Below are 12,305 nucleotides of genomic sequence, written 5' to 3' on the forward strand. Positions count from 1 at the left end.
ACGAGATAACGAAGAGGAGGAACAAATCGAACGCAGGGCATATAGACAAAGGGAAACTGTTCTACCAGAAAACGGTGAGAATTATAAAGATCAAGGTGAGAGAATACCTCAAACTGAAGATAGTTTGAGTGACGGGTACAATTTGAGAAGGCGTCAAATTGACTTCCGTGCATTGAGTCGTGGAAACTACAATTAGATATTAAACTTTGTAAGGATACAAAATGTAGCATATCGGTGAGCCCAACATTACCTATTGTGTAAGAAAAAATATATATATATTCTGTTTGTTGTTGTTGTAAAGGTTAATGGGAGGAGGGGAGATATGTGGTCTGAAGACCACGTGTTCTGTTACTTAACCGACTCGTAACCAACCCCTTGGGCGGTTCACAGTGCAAAGAAGGGAGAGGCACTCATAGCGTAAAAGCTTTCTGTCATAAAAGTTAATGGGAGAAGGGGAGATGTGTGGTCCAGGGATCACGTGTTCTGTTGCGTGATCCTTGGGTGGGCCGCAGGGAAAAGAAAGGATGGGCCGAGTTCTTCGGAAGAAAAAAGAGAGAGTAGACGTGTAGACGGCAGAGTCGTGAGATTGTTTTGTTTTGTGTGTGTTTTTTTCTTTTGTTTGTGATTGGAAGGACTGAAATAAACTTTAAGTTCCTTTCATTGGAGTTTCTTTTCATTTGTTCCTGCACGGGGAATACTCTAAAGATCGAGTACTTCCCCACAAGATCTTGAATGGCAACCATGAACTCCTTGGTCTCTCCAAACAGGCACCCTTAGCCAGTCAATAGTGTGATCTAGCTTGGTCAATATAGTCCTGAGCTAGGTCATAGGCATGCCTTACATGAAGTGTGTTTTGGGTCCATGACTGCTTAATAGTGTCTATATTGTTTATTTATTGAGTTATATCTAGGTGGTCAGAGTGTAAGTTTAATGATGTGTTGTTATTGTCTACAGAGTTATAGCTTTATGTAATCGATGTTTCTTGTTTTTTGTGGAAAAACTCCTGCAGTATCAGAATTTGTTTGTAGTGGAGGTTAATTATATTAGTCAAGCCATGGCCACCTATTTTTTATGAGGAGGAAGGTGGCCATGACCTTTAGTCTTTCTACAGGTGATTTCAGGTTTATGCTTAGTAAGTGTTGTCCTTGTTTTCTTTTGGAGTTGCTCAAGATCTGTGCATGTCCAATTTATAACTCCAAAAGAATAAGTGAGTACAGGGACAACATTGTTTTAATCGCATGTATTACAAAAAATATTTAAAAAAAATAAATCCAGGACAAAATATATGTATTAAAATTACATAAACAAACAACATTGAAGACTTAAAAAACTTTCAGTCTTTTAAACATCTATTCAAAACATCCTTTCACAGTCACTGGAACATAATCAACACTGATGGAGTTGACCTTCCTTTATAGGTTCTTCTCCACCTATATTTATGTAAATTGTTTAAAAATTCTGTAAATTTTGTAACAATCATAGCTTTTGATACAATCCTTGTATATATACTGTATATATTTTGACTAAGAGATGTTATGCTCTTAATGTTTCTTAAGAGATGTTTTTAATTATAGCTTTAAATATAGCTTTGAATATATTGGTTATAAAATATTTAGTAGTAAATAAAAATTTTTTATTTAATTAATGATGAAATTATCAAGTAACTAATTGAAAAATTAGAATGTTCAATATGACTAATATTTCGCATCATTAAATTTTATAGGTACTGACTGAGACTATCAAAGACATGAAATATTTCTATTAAAATAGTAATCAGTTTAAAATGAACAATATTGAAATATTGAATTCATTTAAATTATGCAATAATCCGTGTTTTTTAAATGAGTATAAAATCTAAGGAATTATGTTGAATGATAGTGAATTAAAAATATAAGTAATGTAAAATTTAATCACATATAAAATTGAGATTTTTTTTTTCAGGATGTCTTAGAATCATGTTCTAAAGAAATGGAATTCAAAAGTATTTTATTTTCATTGTGTTATTTCCATGCAGTAGTTGCAGAAAGACGTAAATTTGGACCTCAGGGATGGAACAAAATTTATCCATTTAATTTTGGTGATCTAATTATTAGGTATTATAATTCATAACATTTATGTAAATAAATCAGAAAGTATATTTATAAACTGTTTTATTTAATTATTTTAAACAATAAGCTAAACTTATTGATACATAGCTCCACAATCCATCTTCAGAAATGTTGACTTACCAAGTATAATTTTTGATTGTTGGGTAGTTTTTAATATTATCAATTTAATATAAATATTTAAATGGCAGACTCTACTTTTAAATATACACACAAAAAAAACATAACTTTAGTATAATGATTTGTTTGGAAAACAGATCTTATGTAGTTAATGCTGATACATTATTGCCTACAGTGAAAAATGTTCAAGAGACCAACAAGAAAAAGCTTGATAGTTATAATATTAATGTAATTTTCCTTTAATTTAATAAACATATTTCTCTTGGTAATGAAAAAATAGTATAATTTTGTTAACTTTTGGAACCTAGCATGGATTTGCATAACATGGAACTTTTTCAGAACATAACTTCAGTGATACCTCAGTTTTTGTCGATAATCCATCCGAAAACAATCGACGAAATCCAAAACCAATGAAAACGAGACAATTATTTCCATATGAATCAATGTAAATATAATTAATTCATTCTAGAAACTCCAAAATACATACAAAAAACACATTTTATAGAGAATAAATATAGTGTTTAACACTAAAAACAATAAGAAATTAATATAATATTTTTCATTTATCCAAATTAATAATAATTTGGATCAATGAAATGACATCTGTTCAACATCTTCAATTGTTTGTGATCTTTGTTTTGTTAGCACATTCACACCTTTCAGTACATTAGCCTCCTATATTGCTTCCTTTTTTGCCTCAATGGAACTTATCGTGAGTGGTGTCTTCGCGTACAGTATATGCGGCCAATTTCAGCAATCTTAATGCCACTCACGTATTTTTCAATGATTTCCTTCTTCTACTCGATCGTGTTCCTGGCTTTCTTCTTCAAAGGGCTGCTTGGCTTTGGACACTTTCTTTGGTCCCATGATGAAGCTAAAAGGATAGGAAAACAATTAAATTGCTTGGCTAGATGCATGGGGTAATGATTACACAACAAGAAACAATGCCATATGTAGCAGGAAAATGCATGGGTTGCTCTTTGTTTTCACAAAATTAGCAGTGAGGTCACATGGGCACACCAACAAAATCCAAGGCAACTGACAAAAACTGCGACAAATTTTTCACAAAAATTTGACAGAAACCGAAACCATATATAAAAATGAAGCTTGGATAAAGTTTAAAACTAGAACTTCTAATATTAATTAATTTAATTTTATATTAACTTAGTTTTTTACATTAATTTTGTAAAATATTTACATTAATAAGTAGTATATTATTAATTCATAACTTTTATCTATCTATTAATTTTTTTAAAATAAACTTTTTCATTCACAAAAAATTTTAACATTTCCAATATTATTTATACATTATATCAATTTATTTTAAATAAGTATTGCTAATTCTAATAGATTTAAAATTTAAAGATAATTCTTGTAATAGAAGTTTTATAGTTAATATTATCAGCTAAATATTACAAAGAGAATAATTTTAATTATGATATTATTTTATTAAGAACTACAGAATAATACAATCATCGTAATGTATGCTTTGAGAATATAACTTTATAATCTACTTGTAAATTGACATAACAAATTGAAAAGCACAACTACATTATGAATGTAGAAACTAGTAACACATAGAAACTGTTCAGTACACAGAATTCATGTGGAGCAATTCTGTTTGCCTGCTATGTGTTGGAAAGTGTAATTTATGCCAATTTTTCTGATTAAAATACTTTAAAAACTTGCATTTTAAAAATGTCAGTTTATTTATACAAAACCGTTGGGATTTTCTATGTTAATCTATAGGTTAAGTTTGTTGGCTTTTAATTATTTTATGTTTTGTTTTTATCAAAACTGATTTGATTGAAAGAGTGAAATCAAATATACAAATAAATAATAGTTTGTTTTTCTCCCCAGTGTCAATGTCCTTCAAAATTATCTTGAAAATTCAAGTAAAGTCCCTTGGGAGGATTTACGTTATTTATTTGGTGAAATAATGTATGGAGGTCATATAACTGATGATTGGGATCGAAGATTATGTAAAACATATTTAGAAGAATACATGGCACCTGAATTAGTAAGAAATCCTTTGATTCTATTTAATTTAAATTATTAATTTTTTAAAATTTGTTTAATTTTAATTAAAATCTTCTTAGTTGGATGGAGAATTGATGTTTGCTTCTGGTATTTGTTGTCCTCCAAATCTGGATTACAATGGTTATCATAAATATATTGATGAAACAATATTATCCGAAAGTCCCCATTTATATGGTTTGCATCCAAATGCTGAAATTGGCTTCCTGACTCAAGCTTCAGAAAATTTATTTCGAACTTTATTAGAACTTCAACCTAGAGATATAAACCTTGGAGAAGGAACTACTACTACTCGAGAAGAACGGGTAATTTCTTTTTTTTTAAGTCTTACAAATTTTTTATACATAAAAAATTTCAATGAATTTTCATGTTACCATCATACTGAGTTTACAGGTGATAGTTCATGAAAATCATGAGTGAATGTCACAAATTCTTTTTACCATTCCTGACATTGTGTAAGTGAATAATCTCTTTCAGAAACTGAAAAAGTTTTTTCTGGTAACAAATGTCATGAATTATCAGAAAAAATTTTTCCAATTTCTGAAAGAGACTAATCACTTACATCAATCAATAAACTTAATGTCAGGTATTTATTTCAAATCCAAATAGAAGGAGTGACCATAAATAAATTTCTTTTAATACAAAATATATTAGAATTGCAACAGGAATTTTATTTAATGTATTTGAATAGGCTAAATTTCATTAAATGGTGAACTATAAATCATGAAAATACATATATAAAAAGCAAATGCAAAAAACTGAATTAAATTTTCACTCTTATTTTTTGCAATTTGAGTAAATTTAAGTTTATAAAATTTCACAAAAATTAGAATATGTACAGTAATTATTTTAAATACATAAATATGATAAACTTAGTTTTTATCTATCCATCAAATGTACAAGCATCATATTTTATTGCTTAGCATTGGAGATAATGTAAGCATGTCTTCAGATACCAACTTCTTGTGATTTTTTTTCTGCATAAGAAGTTTTAAAAAATTAAAATTACTTCTTACATAAATTTGGATATTTTTCTGGTTAATGATTTTAATGTTGATCAGTGTTTGGTAGTGGTCTCTGGTGCATATCATGTTGGACAAAGCCCCAACACTTGAAAGTGACAAAATTTTGAGAAATAGTTTTAAGTTTTAATTTATAACTACAGTTGCTGATATATCAGGGCCCCAAATGACAATATGCTGTGAGTCATTGCAAAAGGTTTAACATGCAGCAAACTCAGTATCTCAAAGTCATCCAGTGATATGGACTATGTTTTTGTAAGTGTTGAACACATTTATGTGGTATTTATAGCTTGATAATATCATAAATCTTTCCTGTTTTATTTTTAAATTCATTCTAAATAAAATTTTTCATTGATGTAATGAAAGCCATCAGTACAATAAACTTATGCAAACTGTGCATGTACTGTACATCTTTCAAAACGTGAAGTTTCTTTCCTTTTGACTCTTTCTGCTTTTGGCACTTTTTATTACTGTAGAAGGTTTTATTACCATATTTTTTTCAGATTGACTGGCATGCTGCATGATAACCAGGGGAGATCAGTATGTCAGAAACCCTGGAGTTACCAGCATGCCAGTTGAACTGCAACTAAAAACTAATCAAATCTAACAAAATTAGTTGTTAATTAAATGTTAAAGAAAACATTCTTCTAAGTACGATAAAATAATAACATTGTAATTTGATTTAAAATCAGGAAGAAATTTTTTGTATATAAGACAATTAAACAATTAACAACTTATTGACATTAGTAGTAATAGTAATAATTAGCCAGTATGGGCTATACTGACAATCTAACTGACCTTAAAAATAACATTTTTCTCTTAAATTTCACACAAAGGGATGTTAATTCTGTATGTTGACATAATTTACAGCAAGTTTCTGAAATTTAATGTGTTTATTTTGCATTTTTTATTCAAATTATAATAAAATAAACATAATAAAGCACTTTCAGCATTCCACAAGTATTTTACATTGTTAGAAAGAAGACAAAATGACGAAATTAAATATACAGTCAAACCTGTTTTTATGCGGTGGATAGGGACCGCATTAAAAAAAAACGCATTAAAAAAAATCTCACGAAACTTCACGAATGGCTGTAAATAATAGTTTTCGCAACACAATTAAAAAAATATTTTTTTTATGCGGTCAACAGGGACTGCATAAAAAAAGTCTCACATAGAAAATAACTCAAAACCGTACGAAATAGAATTTATTGACAACAGATGTCAGCACTTGACTGCATCGTCTGGTCTATTGTCTGTTTTACATATTTTTGTCCAGGTGGTGTTTTGTTGACTTAAAAAGTAAATTATTTCATTTTTCGCATATTCATGCAATAATATTACTATAATAAGTGCATTTATGCTATAATAAGTTTATTTAGCTATAATAAGTCAATGTGAGACATGACGAATCGCACGAGACTAGTCGCCAACTATACCGCACAAATAAAAAATCGCACAAAAAAAACCGCACAAATTAAAAATTGCACATAAAAAGACCGCATAAAAACAGGTTTGACTGTATAATCATACTTTTTGATGTAATGCTGACAGTTTTCCAGTTTTAGAATAAAAACTCATTTGTTTGTTAATGTGCCTTCTAGAGAGAAATGTATGATCTCACTTAAACTGGCATATCATTATTCCCTGGATAGACCATCAATAGCCCACAATACGATGGCTGGGCGAGGAGGGATGGGGCCTGATATAGCTAGATGGACCACCCTCTCAAAAAATTCCTGGGGTTTTTCAATCCATTCAGATTCATTTCCAAGTTCTCCAGAGCAGAGGTTGACACATGAAACAATTGACCATCTGGTTGACTTGATATCAGATATACCTTCATGAAATGCAGGACATGGGGAATGGGGTTAAAAACAAAAATTTATGAATATCCTTGTTTTTAAGAATTACATCTTTTTACAGAATTACTAATTTTGAAAATATATAGCTTACAAGGCTACAATTTCTGCAAAATTCAAGTCCATTTGCTTTAAAGAAAAGTTGTAAAGCAATGCTAGAGGATTATTATGTAGATTTTGATTTTTTGAAATGGTTCTTGTCACAATAACATTTCTAATGATGCATGAAGAGGCCAGATTATTTACAAACAAAGAATCTTAACTATCTTCCAACTCATAACTGAGGTCTCAATAAGGCGTTACTCAAGTATAAAAACTTTACAAGAATACTCGAAGCAGCACAAGTCTTTGTTATCGTAATGAATGTAATATCCAACTCTAAGAATTTCTGAGAGTTGGATATTTGCATTGAAATATCACAGGAAGGTAAAATGTAAAACTAGGGAAATGGAAGACTTGGAACACCTCTTCTATTTTGCCAATAAATTCAAACTACTGGTTTCTAACTAAAATAGATGATATTGGTTTGCTGAAATAAGGAACTTTACCAGAATCTTGAAGTTTTTGATCTGATTGATTTAGTGACATAGAAATATCTACTATATGGAGCTCTTGAGAAAGTGTGGAAATAAATGCTGTTGATTGATACAGAAAGCTATGAGAAGAGTTTCTATCCTCTGCAATTACAAAACATCCATTCAGTAATTTTAACATAACATATAGTCCCTGAGAAAAGAATAGAATTGGAACTGCAGTGAATTGAAATGGAAGTAGAGCAGGCTTAGCAGCAATCTCAAGCAAAGATTAATTATTGCATCAAAGAATGCAAACCATGCAACTGCTGCTTGTCCTGTGTAATTAGAATGCTGCATACATATAATTTTTATTTTCTGGAATATAGAAATATATGCAAGAATTTTACATTTCTTCTAATAATTCCACTTATCATTTCTGAAATAAAGTTGCTTAAAACAAGACTCAGATTAACTCTTGTGAAGAAAATTTGAAGACCATCTTTCTTATGTTTTATGAACAAGAGTTAATTGTGTGCGTTGAATCCCAAAAATGCAAAGCTATGTTCTAAAAACTCAGAAATGCAATGTCTATTAATTGTGTTATTAAGTGTTATTAGTTATAATTCTTCAAGTGGGTGTGAGGGTACTGCCTTATAGAATGCATTTGAAAAATTCAAAATTAAAAGAAAAAAATGATATGCATGTTGGAACTGTCCTGCAGACAATTAACAAACATTGTATCTTGTGGAAAATTGCAGGAACAAGTGTTCACGCTATTTGTGAGTGTAGGTGAATTACCACGTGGGGAAGAGACACAAAGAGACAAGTTGACAATAAGTTTATATATATATATATTAGAGATGATGATACAATTAAAGATATATATATATATATATGGTTAGGTTTACAAAAATACGATTTCACGAGCACCTGAAGTCACACCGTTACAAAGTTATAGTATAGATGGTTCAACCTGCCGTAACTCAGTTCGTCCTGGGAACAAAGAAATCACAGTAAAGATGAATATTTCACAATATATTAACGTTTGTCTATAAATATTGAGTGACACACGACACTTGGGGGGATAACACACATATGGAGCACACGTACTTGTCCGAGGCGTAGAATGGTCGATGGATCACGATTACGAATTGTCCCTTATTCGCCTGTAAAAACTGTCCTCGTGAAAAAGCTTACCGCACGGGTCCGTATGATTCACCAGTCTTCTCAAGGAAGGACAAAAAGCCCAATAACCGGTTGGTGCCGCCTTAAATACCCCTTTTTCGTGTACACGACGGGTTGCCAACCATCATACCCCACAACCGAAAATAGCCCAAAAAAAAAATACAAAAATAAAAATATATATATATAAATATACATATGACAGACGGCTGCAGCCACAACAATCTCAACTAAAAGGGGATGACTTTAATCCTGCATCAGAGATAGCTAAGGGCATTCACGTATATGGGTGGTGTGACAGAGACAGTGATGACAAGTGTCTTCACAAAGAAATTGTTTATTTTATGAAAAGTTCTTACATGATCTGCTGATTAATTACAGTCTTTTGGTAACAGTTCCTTTCAATGTAGGAGAGCAATGTGGCTTTGGTCTTCTAGACGTTTTTGTTGATGGGTCATAGTCCTGGGGCAGACAAGACAGTTCTTGGATCAGGAACACGGACTGGTAGGCAACAGAGTTGCAGCATTCCTACACAGGAGACAGTGCAGAGCAAGAACAATTGGAAGGATTGACATCACACATAGGCATAGATTCATGGGTTATCCAAGAGAGAGAGAAACTGCCTCTCCTTAGCACTTTGACACACACTGTGTGTTGGCTAACCAAATGCCATGTGTCCATCTAGTAAGTCTTACCACTGTCTATCAATATCCATTCTTTCGATCTGCCATTCTGATTGGTTGATCTCTCTCATCCATGCTTTCCAAATGAATGGTCCCTTGTTACTAGGCATAATGGGATCCCGACTCGGAGAACCAGAGAGGTCAAACCTGAAGCTGAATTTGATCTCCCAACTGGAGAGGGTTGATCATAGATGACAGTCTTTCTAAGATATACAACTCTGTGTCACATTTTAACATAAACAAAACGATGTCCAACTACATTTTTTCTTGCCTTGATTAGAAAAAAAATTTTTTTGTTTATAAACTAAATTCTTGTGAATTTCATGACAGTTCAGACCTGTCCAGGATCTCACAATTGCACTTGTGCATGGCTGGGATTTGAACCTGTATTCCTGCAAAAAAACCCAAACTAAAACTCAAAATCTTTTTGCTGTCACGGTTACATTATATTGTTATGGTTAATTGGGGCTCCTAAATTGCTCTGATTTCCCAGGACTGCTAATGGTAGCCAGTATGTGCCTATAATAAAATTATTACATCTGATCAGGCACATAATAATATTTTTCTTAATGTGTAGATTAATTTCTATTTTAAGATATGAAATTTTTAGAGAATTAATTGTAATTATATCTTTTTTAGATTACACAAATTATAGATGATATAATGGAAAGATTGCCAAGTCAGTTTATTTTAGCTGATCTGTTCACAAGAGCTGAAGATAAAACTCCTTATACAGTAGTAGCATTCCAAGAATGTGAACGTATGAATTTCTTATTAAATGAAATTCAGAATTCTTTGAAGGAATTAAATCTTGGATTAAAGGTAAAATTTTTGAAATTTAGTAAACTAAGGGTGTGTAAACAAAAAATTTCACAAAAATAAAACTTCTTTTATTTTTACAATATGATTATCCAAGAACACAAAATTGACAAAATTAGTTTCTTCTATCACTAAATTATGGAATCTAGTTTGCAGTTGCCAGCTTTTCTGATTTTAATTTTAACACAAGCCATCAGTTCAGAAGTGCTCTTAATTAAATTGGCAGAGTTTTGACTTGATGCACTGTTTCATTTTCACTTCATTTTTGGAAGATTAGCATTTTCATACACCTATTGTTTCAGTTGATACAAGAATCATTCAGTTGGATGCAACTGATGAGAAACATTTGCAACATTGCTCTTTTTGCAGATTCCATATTCCTCTAATACAGAAACTATATCTGTTGCATAACGTGCAACTGAAAGGTCCAGCCAAAAGATATACACATATCTGAGTAGAATTTCTTGAGGAATGGGATCAGCCTTTTCTTATACACTTCTTTATGTATTCTTTATTTCAGGATGTGAGAAGATGCTATTAATGCTTGATATCTTTCTTTTGTACTGATTGCTATTCAAACCAATACTTTCTGAGGAAATTTTGCAAGGCATTTAAATCTTATCTGTCGATCAATTTCAACCCATCCTTACAACAGCATATGTTGTTCTTGGTGCAGTCACTTCTATCAAAAGTAAAATGACTCATTGCCCACAAAAATATCCAGTCCATTTAAAGTTTTAAAATTGCATATTTTTTGTATTTGCAATTTGAGTTTTTTTTTTTTTTTTTGTTTTATGTGTTTTAGGGCTGACTTTTGTTTCTGAAGAACAACATTTTGCTTGACTAGTATGTTTTTAACATACTGATGAAATATTTTTAACTTCCTTCAAAATTTTCTTAGTAACTATGCAATTTTTCTGACTGCCTCTCTTTCCAATGATCTTCTTTTGATATCTGTCATTTTAATTCTCTTTGTTACTAGATGTCCAGGAACTTGTCTGGGGACTCACATGTGTGTAGAGATATATGTATGTATGTGGCATAATATTGCCGCAAGGTTATCATGTTACATGTATCGGTGTGTTTCTGTTGTTGAAAGCTCTTTCATTTTTGTCTTTATAATATGTACAGTACAGTACATGTGACCACTTTATTTTCCTATGGTTATATTAAATAGTTTTTGTGTCTGAACCATGTTAGTCCGGTATGTTGTTAGGTCCTCAATTCATTACCCATTGTACACACTCTGTATATTACAATATGCCTGGGTTACCACAATACAGACATACTTAACATTCAGCGCCGGATTAAGCCTCTAGCGGGCCCTAGACAAAATTTAAATTGGGGCCCCATTTAAGTAAGTTGCTTCTAAACAAATCTTATATAATGTGACATTAGCGTAGCTAGCATGGGTGACACCCGGTGCGGATATTGTGGTGTCACCCCAAGTCACACCGTAGTGTCACCCTTTTTAACTCTTTTATAAAACACTATTGAATTGTAATATCTTCGCACTCGAGCAACTTGAACACTATATCGAATATGCGATGTTGCCACGTATAAGTGTAGATTTAGAAAATAAATCATAACCATCCATACATCAGTACTACCACAAGACGCGGCCCTAAAAATATTTCTAGATGGCGCGAGAGATCTCGTGGCATACTGTACATTACTTCTGACACACGGGTGGATGTTAACCGTTTTTTTTTTTTTTTTTTAGGTAATGGCGAGTCGAGCGGAGCTTAGTAGGAATTGTTAAATACAGCCTTTTCTGTCCTATTTCTTAAATCATTTTTAACTCCTTTTCAAACAGAGGAGTCTTCTGCACTGAAGCCGGGCCCCTCCGAATTATGGGCCCTAGACATTTGTCTACTTTGCCTATTCGATAATCCGGCCCTGCTAGCATTCAAAGACATTGTGCATAGCTGGAGTTTAAGAAAGACTGCATCATTGGGCA

The 12,305-nt window shown here is 31.8% G+C and overlaps 1 protein-coding gene across 1 annotated transcript in view; it reads left to right on the forward strand.

The window, feature by feature from the left end:
- LOC136984322 (dynein beta chain, ciliary-like) overlaps nucleotides 1-12,305 on the forward strand; it is a 215,241-nt gene that overhangs the window by 191,159 nt on the left and 11,777 nt on the right. The window contains exons 55-58 of the mRNA XM_067281255.1: nucleotides 1,942-2,093; nucleotides 4,086-4,245; nucleotides 4,325-4,567; nucleotides 10,166-10,348. Of these exons, the coding sequence (XP_067137356.1) occupies nucleotides 1,942-2,093; nucleotides 4,086-4,245; nucleotides 4,325-4,567; nucleotides 10,166-10,348 (738 nt within the window). The remainder of the gene's footprint in view (nucleotides 1-1,941; nucleotides 2,094-4,085; nucleotides 4,246-4,324; nucleotides 4,568-10,165; nucleotides 10,349-12,305) is intronic.

This window comes from Centruroides vittatus, unplaced genomic scaffold (genome assembly GCF_030686945.1).
Source record: "Centruroides vittatus isolate TY-2023 unplaced genomic scaffold, ASM3068694v2 contig_913, whole genome shotgun sequence".
NCBI classification, from domain to species: Eukaryota; Metazoa; Arthropoda; class Arachnida; order Scorpiones; family Buthidae; genus Centruroides; species Centruroides vittatus.